General features: G+C 37.2%; 1 protein-coding gene and 1 long non-coding RNA gene across 2 annotated transcripts; both read left to right on the top strand.

The window, feature by feature from the left end:
• The first annotated feature begins 6,198 nt into the window (after positions 1–6,198).
• LOC140872930 (uncharacterized) lies at positions 6,199–9,489 on the top strand. Its single transcript, XM_073275858.1, has 4 exons — positions 6,199–6,334; positions 6,654–6,797; positions 6,860–8,842; positions 8,946–9,489. Exons 1-4 carry the CDS (start codon positions 6,253–6,255, stop codon positions 9,272–9,274), a joined length of 2,538 nt encoding a protein of 845 aa, XP_073131959.1. The 5' UTR covers positions 6,199–6,252; the 3' UTR covers positions 9,275–9,489.
• A 6,826-nt stretch (positions 9,490–16,315) lies between these two features.
• On the top strand, positions 16,316–25,443 carry LOC140872931 (uncharacterized). Its single transcript, XR_012147935.1, has 3 exons — positions 16,316–16,446; positions 17,817–17,899; positions 25,177–25,443. It is a non-coding gene; the product is annotated as an uncharacterized lncRNA (long non-coding RNA).
• Positions 25,444–26,451: the final 1,008 nt, after the last annotated feature.

Here is a 26,451-nt window from a genome sequence, read left to right on the forward strand (position 1 = left end):
GGGGTTTACCCTAGATTTCGAGGACGAAATCTTTCAAGGGGGGGAGAATGTAGTAGCCCGTATCCAAAACTAACAATTAATGAGTAATTAATTGAAGGATCATGTTCAAATTAATTAAAACATGATTAAGGAAATTTCAAATGGATTAACGGAGTCCAGAAATGGATCCAGGACACTCAAAAATGGTGGGTATGGTTCGGCAGGTTCGAGCGCTCCGAACTTGAGTTCGGAGGATCCGAACATGGACGGAGCCATACTTCGGAGGCTCTGAAGACTTCGGACGGTCCAAAGTGGATTCGCACGATCCGAACTCATGCGGCCAGCTGTCCCAAAATAATACGTCATTGGTGATGTCATCGAGAAGATGTTCGGATGATCCGAAGAGCTAGTTCGGACGACCCGAACAGTGTATTGGACAGGTGTATGGTTGTATGCGATTGGTTGGACTCGTGGCGGAGATCGGACGATCCGATGAGGCGATCGGATGGCCCGAAGCAGTTCGGACGATCCGAACGTGCTCTATAAATATGAGGTCCGAGCTCCTCATTTGGTGCGAATTCTGAGTTCCTCTCCTTCGCCCACGTGGCTCTATTTTAGGGCTTTGGGTACTCTTATTTTAGAGTTGGAGTAGGGAAAAATATTATAGTATAGTCAGACAGTGTCTGACATAGTAGCGGAGCAGTGCTCGTGTAGCGGAGCAGTGCTCGACGCTCTGGAGCTGCAGTAGGGGTGTGCCCCTAGTTGCGGGATAGTCGCCATCAGTGGGCTGACGACGGACGCAGGTATAGCTATAGTCTCCTTAAATTATTTAGGAGTATGCAATAGCTTAGTTAAGGCTTTTAGAGCTTAATGAATGATGCATTGGTATTTGCATTGTAGAGTTGATGATAGGCTTGGAACTTAGAGTTGGACTGCTAGGACTGCCTGTAGAAAGGTACGTAAGTACTGACTGAGATTGCCAGCGGATATGCATGCTTATGTGTTGCATTTATGTGTTTGCATGTTATTGTTATTGTTATTGATATATGGCATGTACATATCATCTTGTGCCTGTACGTCTGTACCTCTCTAGAGATGAGCCAGTTAGGGTTACTCAGCCCTATTTGGACGTTTGATATCGAGTACCTTTAGGTACTGATACCTAGAGGACTCCGTGGTCCGCGTTCGAGATTTGGAAGTGAGTGGTCGCACACAGTGGTTAGCTACCCCGATGTGACGAGCTCGTACTTCAGGCGCCAGTCTGAGCAGTTTTGTATACAGTTATCCCAGATATGGATACCCTATCATTTGCGTGCATCATATTTGTATGTTTATCCGTGCTTTCGTATTGAGCTTAGCGCTCACGTCCAGTCTTTTCTGTGTATCTGGACACCCCATTCGACGGGGCAGGTTTAGGTGCGAGATTGAGCACCAGGAGCTTGGAGAGGCCAGTAGCCCTTGAAGACAGCAAGATTAGCTGTAGGTTTATTTTAAGTAATTCGATTGAGTTGTATAATCGAGTTTGTTTTGCCGGTTGTATTCTGCCGGTCTTCTTGTATTTAAGTCTTACGCAGCGATTTTATTTAATGCATGCTTAATTATGCTCTTATCTCTGATTAGGTAAGGGATCCGGTATGGGTCGCTACACATTACCTGTGAGTACACAGAACTCATGCATACTAACCCAACCATCTTGTGGTAGTCAACTTTGTCCTTAGCACGGGTTTGTCTTGTTCCATGAACATCTCCAATAATTTGTGATGATGGATGATTCTTCTGTATCTTATTTGGTATGTCCTTTTCAGTAATCATCTCAGCTTCCTCATTATTTTGGGAACTTTCCTCATGGACAGTTTCTGGAGGAACCAGTGTTGTGTTTGGTTTCGTAACATCCGGGACAACACTGTTTTCTTCGGGAGGAATTTCCAGCAAGCCTTCAATATTATCTTCAGCAGTTTTTCCTTTGAGATCTGCACCATCATCAAAAACAACATTAATAGATTCCATAATTGTTCTGGTTCTAAGGTTATACATCCTATATGCACGACTATTTGTAGAATAACCAAGGAACAAACATTTATCACTTTTGGAATCAAATTTTGTTAGGTGATTTCTATCATTCAAAACATAGCATACACAGCCAAAGATATGAAAATAATTGAGATTTGGCCTCTTTCCCATGAGGATTTCATAGGAAGTCATTGAAGAACCACTTCTCAAAAAACACGATTGGAAATATGACATTCTGTGTTTAATGCTTCTGCCCAAAATCTCTTGGAGATATTTTTTGAGCTCATCATCACCCTAGCCATCTCCTGCAACGTCCTATTCTTCCTTTCGGAAATTCCATTCTGTTGAGAAGTTTTTGGGGCAGAGAACTCCTGTGAGATGCCCTTCTTATCACATAAATAAGAAAAAGATGAGTTCTCAAATTCCTTTCCATGATCAGTTCTGATCCTTGCTACACTCAAAGTATGTAGGTTAGTAATCTTGGTAAACAACTTCTTAAAAACATCAAAAGTGTCTGATTTTTCTCTAAGAAATCTGACCCATGTAAAAAAAGAAAAATCATCAACATATACCAAAGAATACTTTTTACCTCCATAGCTTTAGACTTCCATGGGACCCATCAAATCCATGTGCAAAAGTTCAAGACACCGTGTTGTCCCACAGTGTTGTAACACGGGGTGCGCAACATGGGTTTGCTTACCTTTTTGGCATGCACCACAAACATATGGAACACCAGACTTTAGATTGGGAAGACCTCTGACAGCTTCAAAATTACTCAGATTCGTTAAGGTCTTAAAATTCACATGTCCAAGCTTTTGGTGCCATAGACTAAACTCATCAACCTTTGAGTGTCTACATGCCAATTCTTCACCGAGTTGGTAGCAATTATCAACTGATCTTGTACCTGTGATAACACAACGATTAGCATTAAAAACTTTACAAGTATTCCTATCAAACTTCACATGCAAGTCATCATCACACAGTTTACTAATTGAAATTAAGTTTGCATTAAGTCCTTCAACGTGTAAGACGTTATGAAGCTTTGGAAACCCTTCCACATTGAGTGTTCCTTTGCCAACAATTCTTCCTTTTGCACCACCTCCATAGGTCACTTCCTCTACCACCATTTTGTTCAACGTAGTCAGTGAGGTGATCTTTCAAACCTGTCTTGTGGCGAGAGCTTCCACTATCAAAATACCAATTACCTGCAGTGTTAGCTTTCAAGGAAGTATAAATAACAAAACATCTAACATCAGGCTTTTGTATCCAAACTTTCTTTATAGTGGGCCTCTTTATGCCAGTGTTGCTCTTGGTGTTGTGCAACACAGGGGGAAACACCTGCATAGATTCCCACAAAACATAGTCATTTTTAAGCTTTCGACAAAAAGGTCTGATGTGACCAGGTTTGAGACAATAATGACATACAAAAGGACGCTTCCATTGTTTTGGCTTAGGGACACAAACATTCTTTTCAACAATGGGTTTTTTACCTTTCGAAACAGTTGAAGGATGGTTCAAGGAGTCATTACCTTCCTTCACAAACACTGGTGTTTTGGAAGATTCACCAGTTTCAAACACACTTTCTTTAAAACCAAGTCCAAACTTGTCATTCTTACCCATAGACAACAAAGTATCAAGTTTGTTTGAACTTGAATTAAATCCAGCAAGAGTTGTTTTTACTTTTTCAAGTTCTGAATTCAACAATCCTAATTCTAGATCTTTCTTGCTCATAATGACTTCCAGCCTAGCCACAACAGCTTTCAATTCAGTATTCTCTTTGGTGAGAGTTGTGTTCAACTGATTTCTCTTGTTCCAATCACAGTACAACTCTTCATAGAGTTTTTGAATACCTTCCAGAGTATAAGGATCAGCTACCTGTTCTTCATGATTACTGGAATTATCAAGGTTAGAAGCAACAAAACACACAGATTTTTGAACTGTGTTGCGTCCAGGTGTTGCAACACCGGAGCCAACACCGAGAGGATTGATCTGAAAATTTTTCTTACTTTCCAGCAAAGCAGTAAAAAATATGAGATCTGCCTGTTCAACCTTTTCTTGTTCTTCTTCCGAATCATCACTCAGAGAAACATTCATACCTTTCCTAAGGCGATTTGCGCATTCATAAGCATAGTGGTCATATCCCTTACATTCCCTGCATTGAACATTATCAAAATTTTTACTTGAGGACTGAACCTTACCTTCATACCTTTGACGAGGTCCTCGAGTAGCAGCAGGTTTTTGAGGTTTCTCTGAAGTAGGAAATTTAGGAAATTTTGAAGGTTGCGCACCTTTCACATCCTTCTTTTCTTTCATTACCTTGAGATAATCAGTGAACTTCTTCGAGATCAAAGCAATCGAATTCTCTTCAAGATCAGATTCCTTTACTTCCTGTTGAACTTCAGAAAAATCATTGTAAACATCATTAGAAACCTGAAAAGCAATAGACTTACCTTTTGAGTCATCTTCGGCTTCCAACTCCATCTCATAAGTGCGAAGAGAACTAATTAACTCATCCAAACCCATTATAGATGTATCTTTGGATTCATCTATAGCACAAACCTTGGTGTGAAATCTTTTGGGGACAGAACGAAGCACTTTGGATACAAGTCTCTCGTTCGAAATAGGATCACCAAGAACAGATGCTTCATTTGCAAGGCTCTTCAATCTTCCATTATATTCCATGATGGTCTCTGATTCCTCCATTCTCATTTTCTCAAATTTTGAAGTTATGAGACGCATCCTTGTTTTCTTAACACTTGCCGAGCCTTCACAGTGGGTTTGCAGTTTCTCCCAAGCATCCCTAGCACAAGTACAAGTACCAATTAGATTAGACATGTTCATATCAACTGAAGTGAACATAGCATTAAGAGCATTATCATTATAAATAGACGCAGTATTCTCATCGGCTGTCCATTGTGATCTTGGCTTTGGTCCTGGTACATCATCATCTCTCATAGGTGGTGTCCAACCGTCAAGAACACGTTGCCAAGCCCTGGACTCAATGGATTGAATGTACATTCTCATCTTCAATTTCCAAGGGCCATAATTTGTTCCATCCAAAATAGGTGGACGAATTTCACTTGTGTACGGAGTGTCCATAACTAACCTGTAACACAAACCAGGAACTCACTTAGTAAAGTCAAGTGGTGGCTCTGATGCCACGTGAAAGAAACAGTGTACGTGGTTGGTTATGTAAAATAGGCAGTGTTGTACTTTGTGTTGTAACACTACAGCAAACACAGTGCAGCGGAAATTTAAAGCATAAATAAAACACAAGTAAATAATTTTGCACGAGCATAAAACTCGTGCGGGTGCCTTAGGGCTAAATATTACTAGTAAACGTAAGATCAGTCTTACAAAGTAATCCTAGTAATTTTATGAAAAGTCATTAAATCCTAAATTTCTCAACAAGTCGAGAAATCAAACTTGCATCCTAAATAAACTTAGAATAAAAGAAATCGGATGCAACTTCCGTAGCCTAAATTGAATAGAGACAAAAAATCTTCAACAACAAAGTTCCCACAGTGTTGTCTCTGATGTCTTCAACACGAACGGCAACACGGAGACATGCAACAACGAAGGTTGCAAACCTTTCTTCAGAATTCTTCAAATTCTTCAATGGAATTCTTCAGAGTTTGCGCAGAGAACGTCTGAAGCATGTTTCATCTTGTGCGTGAAAACCCCTTTTATATATTAGCATTCAAATCTTGAAGATTTCCTTAAATAGAGTCCTACATGAATAAGGAAACATGTTTTAGTAGGAATAAAACTCTATCAAATCTTGTAAATCAAATCTTGATAATATTAAATAATATTCTATCTAATATCTACCTTATCAAGACATGATTTAAGTTTTGGCAAATATATCTTTAACATATTCGAAATATACACTAAATATTTACCATATATATTATCTTGTCTAAAAAGCAAAATCTTATAATATCCAATTTATTAAGGGCCAAAAATATCAAAGAATAAAATTCTTTTCACTTGCAATGTTGTATCTTGGTTCCAACCATTTTACAGGTGTAAACAAAAACTTCACTTTACAGTTTTGTGAGAAGAAATTGGTGTTAGATTGGATTTCATTCAATGGATTGGATCTACCTTTCTTGTTTACAGAACATACTTTTTCTAGCTGCCAAACTCTTTATGTTTGCATTACTAAGCATAAGTGTATTGGCCCATGCCAAGTTGATAGAAATAAATGATATTTGAAGAAATTTTAGCTTGTGCATCTAAGAAATTTATATTAAACTGTTCATGTTTTCAGGCACAATACCAGAAGAGATGGGCAACCTTTCCAATTTTGTGCAATTCGACTTGTTACAGAATAGCTTAACAGGTAATATCTCTGGAGGAATCTTAATGTCAAATTGATTATTATTATTTCATTGGATTGGATCTACCATTCTTATTGAGGGAACTTACTTTTCTAACTACACCTAAGGTGTCAAAGCCTATATGTTTGCATAAGTTTGTTGTCTCTTGGGATGGGGAAAACAAAGGCCCTATGGTTCATGTTTTTCCTATGGTTTGAACGGAGATTTTGACTGAGTTTTTGGCCATAAATCTTGTTAGTTCACATAGGCTTGCTATATAAAGTTGTATGTTATTCCTATTTCTACTGTTAAGTCCCCTATGAAGTTTAGCTCTTTTGACAGGTCAAATCCCAGAAAGCATAGGCGAATGCTCAAAACTTCAGTATTTTTCTGTGTCTCGGAACAACATAACTGGAAGCATACCAAAAGCCATTGGAAACTTAACAATGTTGCAAACATTGCTTATAACCCGGAACAACTTGATAGGTATAATATTTGCTAAAATTGTAGCTTGTGAATCCAAGAAATAAAATGTATTTATTTTCTAGGCTCAATGCCAGAAGAGATGGGCAATCTTTACAATTTGGAGCTCTTGGACCTGAAATATAATTATTTAACTAGTAATATCCCAGGAAAAATCTTCAACATCTCCACATTAAGATTGCTTTCTCTTTCATTGAATCAACTTTCAGGTCACCTTCCGACAGTTGGGATGCCTAAGCTACAAGAACTCTACCTCGATGACAATTTACTCTTTGGAGAATTCCCTGATTCTATCTCAAATTCGTCCCAACTCAAAGTGCTATCCATTTCTTCCAACAGTTTCAGTGGACAAGTTCCCAACTCCTTTGGCAAGTTGATTCTTTTGAAAACTTTAATGTTTGGCAGGAACAATTTTGTTAGTGAAACATCAGAGCTAAGCTTCATCACTCCATTGAAAAACTGCAGCCGTCTAAGAAAGTTAATTTTTACAGAGAATCCTTTCAATGGAATTCTTTCAGCTTCTGTTGGGAATATGTCCATCTCTATTCAATATTTTTATGCTTACAAATGTGATCTACGAGGCAGCTTTCCAGAGGGATTTGGAAATCTTGAAAATTTGGTTCTTCTCAGTCTTGGGAATAACAAACTGACGGGTACTATTCCAAAAACATTGGGAAACTTGAAAAAACTTCAAGGACTATCTCTCGCAGACAATAGATTAAGTAGATCCATTCCTAATATTCTCTGTACATTACAGAGTTTGAATGGCATAGAGATTTACCAAACTCAAATCGACTCTATCCTCGATTGCATGGGAAATCTTAGCTCTCTCAGGGGACTATACTTGGGAAACAATAGAATAAATTCTGTACCTACAAGCCTATGGAACCTCAGCGATCTTCTCGTGTTCGATCTATCTTCAAATATCCTAACGGGTTTTCTGCCTTTAGATATCAGAAATCTGAAGGTTGCGATCGCTATTGATTTGTCAGAAAATCAACTCACAAGCATCATTCCTAGTTCTATTGGAGGCTTAGAAAGCATTGTCAATCTTTCTTTGGCACATAACAGATTTCAAGGATCTATTCCAGAGTCGATCAGTAAGTTAGTGAGTTTGGAGATACTTAATCTTTCACACAACAATATTTCTGGAGCCATCCCAGTGTCACTAGAAGCACTTCAATATCTCAAGTACTTTAATGTTTCTTTCAACCAGTTGAGCGGTCAAATTCCTACTGGTGGCCCTTTCAGATTCTTTTCGAGTCAGTTCTTCATGTCTAATGGAGGGCTTTGTGGTGATCCTATGTATGGAGTTCCACCTTGTCATGAAAATGAAGTCTCTAAGTCGAAAAGGAAAAGAGTGATTCTTCGTTTTGTATACATTTTCTTGGGGATTTCGGTGCTATTTTTCACCATAACCTTGTCGTATGTGGTTGCAAGATATAAAAAGAAAAACAAGGTAGAAACTATCAGAGACACGTCATTTAATATTGCACCTTCAAGAATCCCATATCATGATCTTGTAAAGGCGACCGAAGGGTTCGACGAGAGCCATTTACTTGGCACAGGAAGCTACGGTTCTGTCTACAAAAGGAGGCTTCGAAATGGAGAGGATGTCGCGGTGAAGGTGTTCAACTTGCAATCAGAAGGTGGATTCAAGAGTTTTGATACAGAATGTGATGTCCTGCGCAGTCTTCGCCATAGAAATCTCTTCAAAGTCGTGGGTTTTTGTTCGAATGAAGACTTCAAGGCATTGGTTCTCGAATATATGCCGAATGGAAGCCTGGAAAAGTGGCTATATTTGGAAAACAACTTCTTGAATATCATGCAGAGACTAAAGATAATGATAGATGTCGCATGTGCATTAGAATACCTACACCATGGTTACTCAATACTTATAGTTCACTGTGATTTAAAGCCAAGCAATGCGCTATTAGATGAAGATATGGTTGCCTGTTTGAGCGATTTTGGAGTCGCTAAGCTTTTAAATGATGGAGTTAACACTATGCTCACGAGGACTCTTGCCACATTAGGCTACATTGCTCCAGGTAAACATGCCATTTTTCACTCGAATCTTGACCATCAATCATATTTTTTTCTTTTAGCTTGCTATAAATTCAATGAACTTCATAGTTTTTTGGGGTCTTGTAGAATACGGTTCAGAAGGATTGGTGTCTGTGAGATGTGATGTCTATAGCTATGGCATAATGTTGATGGAAGTTTTTACAAGAACTAAGCCGAACGATACAAAATTTACAAAGGACTTAAACCCGAGGAGGTGGGTGAATGATTCTGTGCCTAATGGAATTATCCATGTTATAGATTCGGAACTGTTGAGTCCAGATGAAAGATATTTCGACGAAAAGATGGAATTTTTGGTGTCAATAATGGAAATAGCTTTAGAATGTTCCATAGAGAATCCTAATGAAAGGATAATTAGCATGAAATCTGTTGTTGTAGCATTGAAGAAGATAATGTGATGCGAAGATGAAAAAAAATGAAGTTGAGGAGGGAAGTTTTCCGGAGAAAAGCAAGTCAGAAGAAGGAAGTTGACTCCAAATAAATTCAAAGATTATGTAACTAGTTTTAAATGATTGTATAAATGAAAGGATGGAAATACGCTAGCTACTGTAAAAGGCTATAAATAGAGGAACTACTGTTACTTGTAGGATAATACTCATATATGAAATTTCAACTTCTCTTGGATCTTAAATTCTCTCTGCATCTCTCATCTTTCTTCAGGAGGTTAGCTACCTCGAAGCAAGCTAATCTATCATTTTGGTGCTCTCGTTGTTGTTCATCTGCAAATCGCAATGGCGGAAGGAAATCGTCATGAGAAATTTGATGAGGTTCTGTCACGAATCACTGCCCTACAGGAGAATCATTCCATATTGATCGATACGCAGAATAGTAACATAGGGTTTCTCACCGCCTCGATGAATGACATTTCTGTTGCCCTCCATACACTCGATGCGAAAGTTGAACAATTCATCCGTCGGAGTCCACCGATTTTGTCAGAGCACAGGCCGCAACCACCTCGGAGCCCTAAATCTCCACAACCTGGGCCGCCGCCTTCATACGACGGACCTCAGGTGAAAACGATGCGGCTAGAGGTTCCGCAATTTGCTGGGGAAAATGTGGCAGCGTGGATCGCTCGAATTCAACGTTATTTTGAATATTATAACACTTCCGATTCTCAGCGCCTATTAATTGCATCGTTTCATTTGGATGGAGATGATCTTGATTGGTTTGATTGGATGAATAAGAATCACTTGCTTCCGAGTTGATCAGAATTTCTTTTGTCCATTGAAAAAAGTTTTGGACCATCGGAGTATGAAGATAATTTTGGAAAATTAACCAAATTGGTACATCAGCACTCACTTGCTGATTATTTACACCAATTTGAGCATTTAGCCAACAAAAGTCCGGGAGTTCCAGAACATGTATTGACCAGTTGTTTCGTATCGGGGTTGAAAACAAAGCTGCGGAAAGAGATCCAAGTTTATCGTCCAACTTCATTGGTACAAGCGATGGGGCTGGCTCGATTGTTCGATGATAAGAACTTGGATCATAAAGGGAGCTATAATCCTCGAGACGAGGGGTTCAAATCTGACAGACCAGGATGGTCGTTCCGGGGTTCCCAATTACCTCCCTTATTGCCTACACCCTCTACGGATCATCATACTAAGCCACCTCCATACAAACCTGCTGTTTTTATCAAAAAGATTTCTGCTACTGAAATGGCTGCCAGACGAGAGAAAGGTTTGTGTTATAACTGTGACGAGAAATACTCGTTTGGCCATAGGTTCAAAGGGCGTTTATCTCTGTTTGTGGTAGATGATGAGGTTCACGAGGAAGAGGAACATATTAAACCCCTTATAGAGGCGGATATTACTGAGTTTACCCCGGAAATTAGCTTGCATGCTATGGCAGGCCAATTAACTCCTCGCACTTTGCGGATTCAAGCTCATATTGCAGGTCATCGTTTTCAAACTTTGATATATAGTGGCAGTACTCATAATTTTCTCCAAGAACGTGTTGCTAAATTTGTGGGATTGCCAATTACACCGTCTCCTCATTTCAAATTATTGGTGGCAATGGTCAAGCGATGGTTTGTGGGGGATATTGTCCGAATGTTGTAATACAGCTGAGTGATCAACAATTTTCCATTGATTTCTATATTTTACCTCTTCAAGGGGTGGACATTGTGTTAGGGGTTCAATGGTTGGAGTTTCTTGGTCCCATTGTTATTGATTATCATCAACTTTATATGGAGTTTTCGTGGGAAGGGAGGATGATCCGACTTCAAGGGGAACCTCTGATCCAATGTGCAGAAGTCTAGTTACATCAATTGAAGTGTTTGGCTAAATCCCAGGGTATAGTGGGATGTCTACACTTATTGTCCATTACGGAGGCAGAGGTCCCTCAGTCACGGGTTGTTGCTAATCGTGATAAACTTTCGGCGTTACTTGACCGGTTCCAGGATGTGTTTGACGAACCCAAAAGCTTACCCCCTCACCGTGTCATTGATCACCGAATTCACCTCCTTCCCCATACGCAACCTGTAAATGTCAAACCATATCGATATCCTCATTTCCAGAAATCAGAAATAGAGAAACTTGTTGATGACATGCTTGAATCGGGTATAATTCGACCAAGCCAAAGCCCTTTTTCCTCTCCCGTTCTTTTAGTCAAAAAGAAAGATGGCACTTGACGCTTTTGCGTCAATTATCGAGCTTTGAACCAAGTAACCATCAAGGATAGATTTCCAATTCCTACTACTGATGAACTTTTCGATGAACTCCATGGTGCAACAATTTTTTCAAAAATTGATTTGCGTGCCGGATACCACCAAATTCGGGTTCACACTCATGACATTATCAAAACTGCCTTTCGAACACACGATGGACATTATAAGTTCATTGTCATGCCTTTTGGCCTCACCAATGCCCCCTCTACTTTTCAAGCATCTATGAATTCCATATTCCAGCCTTACCTTCGCAAATTTATCATTGTTGTTTTTCGATGATATCCTCATCTTTAGTAAATCCTTGGAGGCTCATCTTTCTCACTTAGAAACAGCCTTATCCTGCTTAAGAGCACATTCTTTTTATGCAAAAAAATCCAAATGTTCTTTTGGCCAGTCATCGATTGATTATTTGGGTCATATCATTTACGCTCTTGGGGTGGCCCCAGATCCAAATAAAATCCTCGCTGTTCAAGCTTGGCCACCTCCAGTTAGCCTTAAATCATTGCGTGGGTTCTTGGGTCTTACTGGTTATTATCACAAATTTGTCCATTCTTATGCTAGTATAGCCTCTCCTTTGACTGATCTTCTAAAAAAAGATAAATTTGGATGGTCTCCAGATGCACAGCAGGCCTTTGAATCACTCAAAAGGGCTCTTACTCAAACTCCTATCTTTTCTCTGCCTAATTTTTCACTTTCCTTCCAAATCAAAACAGATGCTTCGGGTACTGGAATTGGTGTTGTTCTTTTACAAAATGATCACCCTATTGCTTATTTCAGCAAGAAACTCAGTCCCAGATTAGCTACGGCTTCCACATATGTTCGAGAACTTTTTGCTGTTACCCAGGCTGTGGCGAAATGGCATCAATATCTATTGGGCGCCCATTTCTCCATTATTACTGACCATCACATTCTCAAAGATATATTGTCCCAATCTATTCACACTCCTGAGCAACAAAAATACTTAATCAAGCTCATGGGCTATGATTTCGATATCTCCTATAAACCCGGTAAAACCAATGTTGTTGCTGATGCGTTATCTAGACAATTTGCTGACGCAACTTCCAGTGATAGCCTTTCCCTTCTGGTTGCTGTTTCCATTCCAGAGTTTTCCTTTCTACAGGACTTACGGCAGGAGGTTGCTAATGATCCTTACTATCAGGACCTGGTTCACTCTTCTTCTTTGCAGGGCCATCCTTTTCAGCTAATCAATGGTATTGTTTTTCAACACAACCGCCTTTGTCTCAATCCTTCTTCCCCTCTCAAACCCAAATTCCTTATTGAGTTCATAACACTCCTGTTACAGGTCATGCTGGCATTCGAAAGAACTTATCACGACTAGCAACTAGTTTTTATTGGGCAGGGATGGCTAAGAACGTGAAATCTTATATTGCCAATTGTCACGTGTTCCAACAAACAAAGTATTGTCCAGTCAAAAGCTCGGGGCTTTTACAACCGCTACCCATTCCATAGAACATTTGGGAGGACATCTCACTTGATTTCATTACCGGGCTGCCGATGTCCAATGAGTTTTCTGTCATATTAGTTGTGGTGGATCGGTTATCCAAATATGCTCATTTTGGGCCGCTAAAGTCAGGGTTCACAGCGATTACAGTTGCGACACTTTTTCTTGAAATGGTTGTCAAACACCATTCATTTCCAAAGTTCATGGTATCGGATCGGGATCCCATTTTTCTGAGTCGTTTCTGGCAGGAGATGTTTAAACATAGTGGTACTTCTTTATGCATGTCTAGTGCTTATCATCCCCAGTCCGATGGCCAGACGAAAGTCCTCAATCGGTGTCTTGAGCAGTACCTTCAGAGTTTTGTATCCGAATTTCCGCATAAATGGCACAAGTTTCTGTTATGGGCGGAATTGTCATATAACACCAGTTTTCATTCCACAATTCTCATGTCCCCATTCGAGGCTGTGTTTGGGAAGCCTCCCCCTTCCTTGCCATCATATTTTGTGGATTCATCAACCATGGAAGCTGTGGATCAAGGTTTACAGGAGCGCGAAGCGGTGTTGAAATCTCTAAAAGAGAATTTGCAGCGAGCTCAAATGAAAATGAAATCACAAGAAGATCATCATCGCAAAGAAGCGCATTTTCAAATTGTCAAGCGAATTGGATTGGTGGCCTACAAACTATATCTTCCGCCTTCCAGTCGGATTCACCCGGTTTTTCATGTTTCGGCTCTCAAACTTTGTCCGAATCCAAAAGATTTGGCTACTCTTCCTCTGCCACATGACTCCATTGACAACCAGCCATTAGTCACACCTCTTGCAATCATCAATACTTGCAAATTAAACGAGATACATACTGGGTTCCTCAACTATTGGTTCAATGGGAAGGTTTGCCAGTGGAAGACACTTCGTGGGTGGATTTGGTTCAATTCAAGGACATGTATCCGCAGTTTCACCTTGAGGACAAGGTGTTTTTGGAGGAGGATGGTACTGATGTGAAGATGAAAAAAAATGAAGTTGAGGTGGGAAGTTTTCCGGGAGAAAAGCAAGTCAGAAGAAGGAGGTTGACTACAAATAAATTCAAAGATTATGTAACTAGTTTTAAATGATTGTATAAATGAAAAGATGGAAATACGCTAGCTACTGTAATAGGCTATAAATAGAGGAACTACTGTTACTTGTGGGATAATACTCATATATGAAATTTCAACTTCTCTTGGATCTTAAATTCTCTCTGCATCTCTCATCTTTCTTCAGGAGGTTAGCTACCTCGAAGCAAGATAATCTATCATAATGTCTCAACTCCTACACTATATTAGTGAGCTGCAAGCAGGCAACATTTGAAATTGGACTTGTATGAAATACTAAAACAGTGTTAATATTTTATTTGGCAAATTGTAAGTTTGTAATAATAATTTTTTTTCAAAATTTTTTATTGTTATGGGCAATTCCAGATTATCTATGAATGTATATTCGATCTGTGATGATTCATCAAGGACAAGATATTAGATCCACCGGATTAGAATTAAAAAAAACAATAAAATGCACAAAGATTTATAGTGATTTGGATCAAATGGTCCTACGTCCACTTGTCCTAGAGCCCTTTTCACCAAGTCCAGAAAACGCATGAGACTCAAGATCACAATGGCCTTATCTTTCTTTCATGTTACATATAACTAGAGCATACTCTAATTAACAAGAACATAAACTCAAGGAACCAGTGCATCAATCACGATACATTTATTTTTTTAAAAAAAATTAGGTTTCGTTTGAACATGTATTTTAAAAACGATTTTAGTATTTTATAAGTGAAAAAAACTTGAAGTATGTAATTGGAAAATTTGATTCCTTCATGATATCCTATATCATCTGATTCCTTCACGATATCCAAGAAAAATACATTTTTTGGCTCTTGGATTAAGTTTCCTTCATTCACATGTATATATTCAGTACAACCAAAAGCTTTCAAAGTTTGATGATCCCCTGGTTTCCTTGACCAGATACGAATGGGTGTTTTAAACTCTTAAGGATGCACGTCTATTAATTAGATAACATCTAGTAGCAACTGCTTCTCCCCAAAAACTTGTCGGAAGCTTTGCATTTGAGAGCGTGCACCTCACTCGTTCTAGCAAGGTTCGATTCATTCTTTTGGGAAGTCCATTTTGTTTTGGAGTATGTCTCACCGTCAGGCTATACCATTCTTTTTGCACAGGTCATTGAACTCATGGTTCATGAGATACTCCGAACCATTATATGTTCTTAACCTTTCTATCTTCTTACGTGTTTGATTCTCAACAGTCTTTTCCAATCCATGAACTTTGATTGGAACTGCAAAGCTAGTCTAGTAATGTTTGAATTAAAGTAGAAACAAGAGATATTTAAACACGGCAAATTATTTCTGAAAGATATGCAGGACTACTTGGCAGTAAATATTTTTGTTTCCAGCCTTATATATATCTAGATTTTATAATGATATTTCTGTACTAGCTATATATATATATTCTCTACGCATAAAGTAATTAAAGCATCAATGAATATTATTCCAGAATATCAACAGATGTTGCCAAAGAAAGAATATAACAAGAGACAAGAAACCTATTAGATAATACGGGGCTCTAATATTTTTCAATGGAGAAAATCATATCATATCATCCAATGACTATATGAGATGGGGATAAAGCGTCCAGGTCTAGCATACAGTTTTCCGACAAGGGGAGAGAGAGTGGAAATTGCGGGATTACGAGGGAAAAGGCTCGACGCCATTGATAGTTTCTTCTTCTCTCTTTTTTCGTCCCAAAAGTCTTGAGAACTTGAGTTTTCCTTTCCTTCATGTTGTAAGAAACAAAGACATAATCACATCCCAAGTAGATGACATGTGGATCCAAGGGATGGAAAGATATGGGTTGTAGCTTAATCTTTTTCCTCAATTTTTTCTTGTCATGATGGACATGTTGCATAATTTCGGTATACTCTACTCTATGTTGCAACAACCAACACTAGTAGAATTATCGCTTTTTACTTCACCATTTTTTACTTTGCCAATTAATAATTACGAAGTAAAATGTGACAATCAACTTCGCTAATAATGCGGACGAAGTAAAAACGCACCTTCTACTTTGGTACATAAAAAACCCGGGCTTCACTAATAATTTTGGATAGTATTTTACTTCATCATATTATAATTGATGAAGTAAAAAGTAAAAAATTAAAATTTTTAATTATAATTGATGAAGTAAAAGGATGAACTGGATTAAATATTGACTCAATGACTTTTCTTTCTTACTTTTTCAACACTTGGTAAAATATACATCACAAAACACGATCCCCTTTCTTCTTCATTGCGGGAAAAGAAACCCTGCTCGGCGATCCTTTTCTTCTTCAGCCGCCCACCATCAACCACCGTCGGGAACCGACGCCAACACCCTATTTCGAAAGCAAAAGGTCTGAATCTCTCTATTTTGGTTTCAATTTAGGGTTTACATGTTTTGGAAGATGTTTTCTTTATTTTTTTTACATGAATACGAGATGCCCTTTTTTTGAACATAAACTCAGGTTTTCCTTTTTTCTTTGCGTTTTACTTGTTTTTCGATCCAGAAAATTACAAATATATGCAAATGTTTCCTTTTTTTTAAAAAACGTGTGGGTTTCTCTGTTGATTTGAGTTTTAAATATTCTTCTTGTTGGGATATTTGGTCTGTCAAGCAGCAACCAAGCTAATTCGGCACCGACAAATAATACGTAAGCAACTATTATTTAAATAGTTAAGGCTATTATGAAGGTATTGTTCTGAATTTTTTTTTAAAAAAAGTTAGCCTCTCAAATCTGGCCTGTTATTTTAAATAATTAGGGCTATTATGAAAGTATTTGGTCCTCCAATTTATTAAATTCTGGATTAAGTTTGATGAATTGATTTCTTCTACATTTTAGCCTCTTTTTTTTTCACTCGATCTCAATATTTGTCCCAAAAATCAATATTCAAATTAATTATCATTGTGATAGAAAAAGGGCAGGGCAGAAAGCACAAATTAAAACAAGCCAATTTCTTATAGTAACGATTAAATTTGAGTAATTATAAAATATTTATTTTAATCCCACAAATTAATTGATAAAAGAGAAGACATATTGCATGCACACTAACGAGTAAAATTAACCGGATTAAATAGTAATCATGTGTATAGGTATTATAAAATTATTTTGGATTTTATTAGAGTTATTTATGTTGACTATGTTATATGAAATTAAAACTTACAAGTTTAACTTAACAATATTTTTTTCATGGTTATTTGTCTTGTGACCGATGGGTCAGATGCATATATGTGGTTAAAAATAATACTATTGATTAAAAAAGTAATTATTTTTAATCGATTAAGTCAATTATAAGATCTGTTTCATAAAATATAAAATTAGTATGTATTTATGGGTTTATAAAGTTGTGTTTATGTAACCTACTGTGTCAATAAAAATGTACAAAATTAGTTTATTTCACAGTTTCATAAAATTTTATTGAATTTGTTGGTACTGTAGCTTGAAAAAAACATAATTAAATAACTGAACTTGAAAATTCTATTATTTTACAGTTTCACATCAATGTACCTAGAAAACAAGAAAACCCTTTCAGTTGCTAGAAATCTTTGCAAATTTGTTGAAATAAATTTAGCTGGTATACAATATATATAGCTGAACTTGAAAGTAGCATCCTAGCTCTACTCGCTCGCACCTGAATCTAACAAATCTGAACATGGATTCTTGCACTACTCATTCGACAAGTTCTTTGATGGAATCTGATTTTTACTTTCTGGAATTTTCTGCAGTGGAGCACTAAGTGCTTAAGAGAGAAGTTAAAAGACTACGAAACTTGTATAAGCAGCAAACTTCACTGCCGCAACAACAACAGGTATTTTTCAGTATTTGTTCTGTTTTGGTGGAGTTTTAATGTTCTTTGAAATTAAACCTGATCGCATATTTTCTCCGTGTGCTTTTAATATTTTGATTATATGATGATTCATTGTTCGCGTCAGGAATTTCGTTTCTTATGCCTGTAAAAAACATAATTTGTATATATTATTCGCTAATTTTTTATGTAGCGACTTAAATGATTGAATAGTCGTAGTAACTAGTGTTTGAAGTGGAAATCATTCATGATTGTCGTGTAATTAAAAAATTTTATTATAACTGATCGTTATTGAATTTTTGTTGAAGGTAAGTTGTTAATTATGGATAAATCTTGGATTCACTCTGATAGAAGGTCAAAAAAATATGAGAAGGGTGTGGAACAGTTCATTAGCGGTTGTATACGAAATCCTCATATTGACTCGAATTTAATGCATTGTCCTTGTTGCAAATGTAAAAATCTGAAAAAGGGATCGATTACGTCCATTCGAGAGCATCTTTATTTCCATGGTTTTAGTCAGAATTATATGAATTGGATTTGGCATGGCGAGTCTGCTGAAAATGATAGAGTAAATTTAAGCACCAACCAGGAGCCAATTGGTGATAATCATGACGACTTTGAAACCGCTAATATGTGTGAGGCAGCATATGATAATTATACAGAAAATCCAGAAGCGTTTATGAAATTTTTAGAGGAAGCAGAGAAACCTTTGTACAATGGATGTAAACGTTATACAAAGTTGAGTGCACTTGTGAAACTATACAATACTAAAGCAAGGCATGGGATGAGTGATGCTCTATTTTCAGATCTACTAACTGATTTTGGGGATATGCTGCCAGATAATCACAATCTACCATCCTCAACGTACGATGCAAAAAAGACGTTGAGTTGTTTGTCGTTGAGTCATGAAAAGATCCATGCATGTTCCAATGATTGCATTCTTTATAGGAAACAATATAAAAACTGTGTAGCTTGCCCTAAATGTGGCTTGTCACGTTGGAAGTTAAACAAGAAGAACATTGAGAAGAAAGGTATTCCTGCCAAGGTGATGTGGTATTTCCCTCCCATGCCAAGATTTAAGTGCATGTTCAAATCTTTAGAGACATCAAAAAATTTAACTTGGCATGCAGAAACCACAAGAGTTGCTGGTCAGTTACGTCATCCATCTGATTCCCCATCTTGGAGGTTGGTGGATCATATGTGGCCCGACTTCGAAAGTGAACCAAGAAATCTTCACCTAGCACTTGCAGCTGATGGCATTAATCCTCATAGCAATCTTAGTAGTCGGTATAGCTGCTGGCCAATCATGTTGACCACCTATAATCTTCCTCCAAGCATGTGTATGAAGAGGAAATTCATCATGCTATCTATGCTCATTTCAGGGCCTAAACAACCAGGAAACGATATAGATGTCTACCTCGAGGTGCTAGTTGAAGATTTGAAACAATTGTGGGAAGGAGTTGATGGCGTTTTTGATGCTTATCGAAGACAGTTTTTCACCCTTAAAGCAGTTTTATTATGGACTATTAATGACTTTCCTGCCTATGGTAACCTTAGTGGATGCACTACACATGGTTATTATGCATGTCCAGTATGCGGAGAAGATACTTGTGCAAAACATTTGGTAAATGGGAAGAAAATGTCATTTGTTGGTCATAGACATTTCCTACCAATGTTTCATCCCTATCGAAGGCAAACAAAGGAATTCAATGGCATGGAAGAACATGGAGAAAAATCTACACCATTATCTGGGGTTGCCTTGTTTGACAAGCTTGCGGACATAAGATGTGAGTTTGGAAAGAAGATCAGTGTGAAAGGTAAAAAGAGAAAGAATGCAAAGGAGAGTAATGTGGAAGACAGTAAAGAAGAAAAATATTTAGGGGCAACAGATTTCAGAAAATGTTGGAAGAAAAAGTCAATTTTTTTCAATCTTCCTTATTGGAAACACCTTCATGTTAGGCATTGTCTCGATGTGATGCACATAGAGAAAAATGTCTTTGAATCCCTCATTAATACTTTGATGAATGTTAAAGGAAAATCTAAGGACAATCTGGCAGCTAGGCTAGACATGCTTCAAATGGGAGTTAGGCCTGAATTGGCACCTAAATTCGGAGAAAAAAGAACATATATTACTCCTGCTGCATGCTCATTTACAAAAAAAGAGAAGTTACAAGTGTGCCAATCGTTAATGGATATAAAAGTTCCAGAAGGTTACTCATCGAACACGAAGAATCTTGTGAGCTTGCCTGAGCTGAAGTTGACTGGCTTGAAATCCCATGATTGTCATGTTCTAATGCAACATCTTCTGCCAATTCTCATTCGTGATGCGTTGCCAAAACATGTTAGATATGCCATCATAAGATTATGTTTTTTTTTCAAAGATATTTGTTGCAAGGTTATAGATGTATCCAAGTTAGATAAGCTGCAATCTGACTTGGTTGTTACGCTCTGCTTATTGGAGCAGTATTTTCCCCCATCTTTCTTCGACATTATGCTGCACTTAACAGTCCACCTTGTTCGAGAAGTTCGATTATGTGGACCTGTCTGCTTTCGGTGGATGTATCCATTCGAAAGATGCATGAAGGTGTTTAAGAATTATGTTGGCAGTCGAAAACATCCTGAAGGTTGCATTATTAAGAGATATTCAGCGGAAGAAGCAATTGAGTTTTGTTCTGAATACCTCGACGGACTTGATCCTGTTGGCATCCCTCAATCAAACCAAGACCCCAAATCCAATGTTCCTGGATTCTTAGCATGCAAAACACCAATTTTAGTGCCATTAAGTGATATGCAACAAGCACATTTGACTGTTCTGGAAAATACGGAAGAAGTATCTCCCTACATAATGTAAGTTCAACTCGTTAATAAATTATTCTGCACTTCTGTCAAAATCTATTGTCTAAAAAATATTATACATAAATATTTCCATAGCGAACATAAAACCTTTCTGAAGTCCATGTTTCCGAAAAAAGAGAAAGATGAAAGATGGATACAAGATGCTCACAATAAGAGGTTTATTGACTGGTTTCGTGCAAAGGTTAGTTGAATGCAAAAATATTTATTAAAGTATTTGCGGTGAGCATGTTGTATTTAGTATTATAATTATTTTTTTTAAATTGAATACATGTTAGGTGGCTGCTGAAATAGACAGCTGCAATGGTGGAACGACATCGACATTGACATGGCTAGCTCATGGACCACGTGCGCAAGTCATTAAGTACAGTAGTTACGTGATTAATGGCAACTTATACCAAACAAAGGAGCGGGATGATGAGAGAGTTTGTCAAAACAGTGGGGTTTCTCTAGTTGCCAGCACCATGCTTGTCTGTAGTGCCAAAGATAAAAATCCCTTGATTGCTGATGTGTCTTTCTATGGAGTAATTGAAGAAATATGGGAATTAGACTATCATCAATTTCAAGTTCCTCTTTTCAAGTGCGCTTGGGTCGCGAATGATAAAGGAGTAATAAACAATGATGATTGTGGCTTCACTTTGGTCAACATGAACAAAAGAGGGCACCAGAATGATGAATTTGTCCTTTCAAGTCAAGTGAATCAAGTTTTTTATATTGATGACCCATCAAAAAAGGGATGGTCAATTGTGCTCCCAGTGCCAAATAGGTGTTATGAGGGGGAGGACGATGGTTGGAACTGTATTCCTGATTCTCGACCAATTGACGATGTTGATACTCATGATATACCTGTTCATGAAAGATACTTTAGAGCAGATAACGAGGGTGTCTGGGAAACGAACAAGAAAAAATGATGTTTAATACTTTATGTCATGTTTTGTTATGGATAAGCAAAGACACTTTATGGGCTTTAAAAATATATGTTATGAACTTTTATTAGTATTATTATTATTATTATTATTATTGTTATTATTTATTTATTTTGTCTTATTGTTATTATTTGTGTCTTTTGACTTCTTGTTATTATTTATGCCATATTTATGTTATCATTATTATTTAACGTTGGTTTCCAAAAAATTTATGCAGTGTTAAACATATATAATGATGCAAAGAAAACAGAAAAAAAAAGTTGCAGTGGAAGAGCTTCAAGAAGAACATGTTGATGATAGTCATGGAGATGAAGAGGAACTTGGACTTACTGATGGAGAATAACATCATGTAAATGTTCAAAAGAAGCGAGGTCCTACATTGATGGCTAAAGTAAGTGCAGCTGCAAGATGGGGAAAAAAAGCGAAGATCGATTATGATGATATGGGGCGGCCAACATACAATGCAAATGGGAGGGCACTACAATCATACATTGGATCCATTGCTAGATCCATGGTGCCAATCAATATAAAGTCGTGGCCCGATGTTCCAGAAAACATTAAACAAAAGGTGTGGGAAGAGATCTCGGTGAGTACAAGATTTAAATCTTGATTGATTATCCATACGCTGACTTTAGTTGTTTGCCTTTTATAATTGGACCAGAACTCTTCTTTTTCTCCTTAACTTTTTTCCTCTGTTATTTCTCATTTTGTTAAGAACAATTTAATCAGATAACTTAAGGCAAATATGAAAATTAATGGCATCCATTCATTATACTCAGTCATTCCTACATTTTGAAAGTTATGCGTCATAAAATTCTTACTGTAATCTTAGGCATTATACAATTCTTGCTGTAATCTTAGGCATTATCACATTTACATATGTATATATAATAATTTATTTTTCTTAAAGGGTAAAAAATGCCACCTTGCCGTCAAAAAACGTGAAAATGTGGTGGTGTATGGCACAATAATATCAGATGGGGGCCCAAATGTCATGATTCACAATGTTCCACTTGGGGAAGAGAACTTCAAGGTGTCTATTGATGTTGTGTTAGATGAAGCAGCAAAGCTTCCAATCCCATTTAAGTCTGGACCAACAATCGTCAGTGATGCAATTGGAGCCATTGTTGGCTGGCCTAAAGAGTTAGTAATTTTTCCAAAGAAAAAGATATTGTGACCAAGTATACTGATTTTTAATTATGAAAATTGGGAGAGTAGATGATTTTATTGTCTTTGTCTTGATTTGTATACTTATTGGTTTTATAAGTAATATTCTCTTGAATAATACACTTGCACTCTACATGTGTAGATCAAATGATTTTATTGCCTTTGTCATCTGTTCATTAATATGGATAGTGTCCGGTTTTATGGGCATAGGTATTTCGAGTTGAAGATTTTTTTCACTTTCATCTTCTTTTTTGCTTGTGCATTATGATTTCTTTTAAGCGCATGCCTTGGCCATGACATACAAAAGTTGTTTGCTGATCTGTAGAAGGAGAGAAATCAACCATTTTCTATTTTGGATGTTGCTGGCCAGCATGAGAAGTTCAAGGACGTTGAAAAAACATTACCCATGGCATGCAAGTTTATATACTCGTATGTTGTTAGGTTGATGGATGAAATTGACAGCATCTACGTGAAGTTAGATGATGCTATGTTTGGACGTCCTCAAGGCGTACGGTTGCTAAGCCAAGATATCATACCATTTATGGAGATGAAAGAGATAGGTGCCAGACATATTTTGGTTTATATGGGGTATGTTGTGTTTAACTTACAATGTTTGCATATTTAATATTTTATTTGGAACTTGTCCACTATTGGATAGATTTCTCACCGAAGTTTGTAATCTTGATTGTAGTCACCTGTACAAATATTTGAAGGAAGCAGAACGGGCTGATAGTATTTCATTTGTGGATCCTGGACACATACCTACATGCCCAATTGACAGCGATGGCAGTCGCTTATCTCAACATATTGCTAACCAGTTGGAAGCAGTGTGTAGAGACAACATATGCCTCATCCCATACAACACTGGGTATGATTTTACTTAATTAAAAATTCATACTGTATACTAGTCAATGTCATATTATTTTTTCATTTTGGCAGGTATCATTGGATCTTGAATATCGTCAATGAAGATAAAAATATGATCTATTTGTTGGACTCTACTACTAATAGATGCCGAGACGAAGCATGGAAAAAGATAGTGACAAAGTAGGTAGTAGATTATGTTGACGAATCAATTCACTTATACATATGAAAAAAAATAACTTTTGACTTTTTCAAATGTAGTGGGGTGAAGATGTACAATGCCTCGAGAGGTATTCCTAGAGGGCCAGTTTTTAAACAATTGACGGTATGTGTTATGCTTACATATGAAGACATGAATGTGATTGTTGCAATATTTTGACGGTGTTACAGTATTGTACTATAGGGACTAGGGATGGTGTTTTAGTGTTATATTATATTTGAGAGCTTTACTCATTTGTTCTTACCTATTTCAGTTTTTTTGTGTTTCAAAACTTATTTTTTGGATTGTGATTATTGCAATATTTTTTTATTTCATGTAGGGTAATATAAAACAAAGTGGTTCTGTTGAATGCGGATTTTGTGTGATGAAGTACATAAAAGATATTGTTGAATCTGAAAATCTACAGTTGGAGAAGATGGTGAGTTTCCTTTTCATTTTATGATTTGGTTTATGTGAAAATCTGTTTCCATCCTTCTTTGCTGCTTAGTTGCTCAGAAATGAATCTGAAGTTGACATTTTTGGTAGAGGCTTCTGTTTTGAAGTTGACATTTTTGGCATCCTTCTTTCCAAACTTTTTGTCTTGGCACTGTTAAGGGTGAGAGTGCTTTATAATTATTTCTTAATCAAATTTTTGTTAGAGATATTGACATATTGTACTTGCTCACTGAGTCGCTGGTTTATATCATATTTTCTCGTACGAACAAGGGCATTCTTTCATGCTGATAATTTTTGGAATCAAAACTGTCTGAGATTACTTGCGAATTCTCTATGATGATTGGTGATTAATGTTTTAGTTTGGTTGGGGTCAATGGTATTTCGTGCGACTGCTCCATGGTCTCACTTTTGCGAATGCTCTATGATGATTGGTGATTAATGTTTTAGTTTCGTTGGGGTCAATGGTATTTCGTGCGACTGCTCCATGGTCTCTTTAGCTTTTTGCAGTAATGGACGTTCCTAGTGAACTAACATTTGATTTTGGTGGACAAGCTATGGTTCACTGCATTGTTAACATCAATTGGGTGTCAGTGTTTTCTTTAGCTAGCTAGCTGTTGGAATTATTTGTGGAACAAATATATATGTATCCTTGATAGATTGTGTTTTCAATTTTGTAATGTTTTAATTTAATTAGTTATTGCAATGACGATCTTTGATCAGTACCCGCATATGTTGTTGTTACCCTTGTGAACCAGCAAATATGTATCCTCGATCTTGAATTTTAATCTGATCTATTTTATTTTTTTACATTTCAGTATTCAGGATCCATCAAGAACCAATATTTTGGTCAAGCTCAATTTGACGAAATTAGAACTGAATGGAGCGAATTCGTCTACTCCTATGTAGGTTCCTAAATTGGTCATGCACGTTGGGAAAAATATGTGTTTTGTTTCCATGTATTATTGGATATACTACTTGTTATAACACTTTTACTTTTGAAGAAATACTCGTGGATGCATAATTTTTGATTGATAGATGTACTTGTGGATTTACGGATGTTTGTAGTTTTTGGATGGATAATTTATCAATCTATTGAGTACATTTTACGTTTCAAAACTATATATATATATATATATATATATATATATATTGATTTAATGGTACATATATTTTTACTTCATCAAACCAATGTAAAAGCTGAAGCCATATGTACTTTATTACTTTAGTTAATGAAATTGCTGAAGTAAAGGGCATGCTTCTACTTCGCCAAGTTACATAGCATTTGAAGTTAAATAGAGCATTTACTGCATCACTCAATGTAAATACCAAAGTCATATATGTTCTATTACTTCGTCGCTTAATGAAACTGCGGAAGTAAAATACATGCATTTACTTCGTCCCCTAATGAAAATTCCGAAGTAAAAGAACTGCTTTTACTGCCTCAGTCATCCTAAATACCGAAATCATATATATTCTATTACTTCGTCACATAATGAAACTGCCGAAGTAAAATACATGCATTTACTTCGTCAGTCAATGTAAATATCGAAGTCATAGATATTATATTACTTCATCACATAATGAAAATGATGAAGTAAAAGGCATCCTTTTACTTCGGAACCGGTCCAATCATGAACCGGTTTTGACTCCGTGAACCGACCAAAGACTTCGGTAAATTCATGCCTAAGACTTCGGTTTTTAAGCGAAGTAAAATAGTATCCTATTACTTCACGTGCATCTACTTCGGTAGTTATCTATCTACTACTTCAGTTAATAGCCGAAGTAAAAAGCGAAAATTCTACTAGTGCAATTGTCTCCGCAACCATAATCGTCCAGCAGCCACACACTCAGGCTCATAGCAGCAGATTCCAATTGTATCTCAGATATCCTTGGTGTATGCCACACATTCCCATCCGGCCTTTCCCCTGCATTCTGTCGTCCCGGTTCGTAGGAAAAGGGATGATACTGAGGGCTTCGGGGTTGCGATGGGGATCATATGCAATAATCCCATTCGAGGGATTTATCCAATGCAGAATTCCATCAACATCGGTGGATGTCATTTGCATGTAAGCAGGGTCAATATACACACT

Source organism: Henckelia pumila, unplaced genomic scaffold (genome assembly GCF_033568475.1).
Source record: "Henckelia pumila isolate YLH828 unplaced genomic scaffold, ASM3356847v2 CTG_498, whole genome shotgun sequence".
Lineage (NCBI taxonomy): Eukaryota > Viridiplantae > Streptophyta > Magnoliopsida > Lamiales > Gesneriaceae > Henckelia > Henckelia pumila.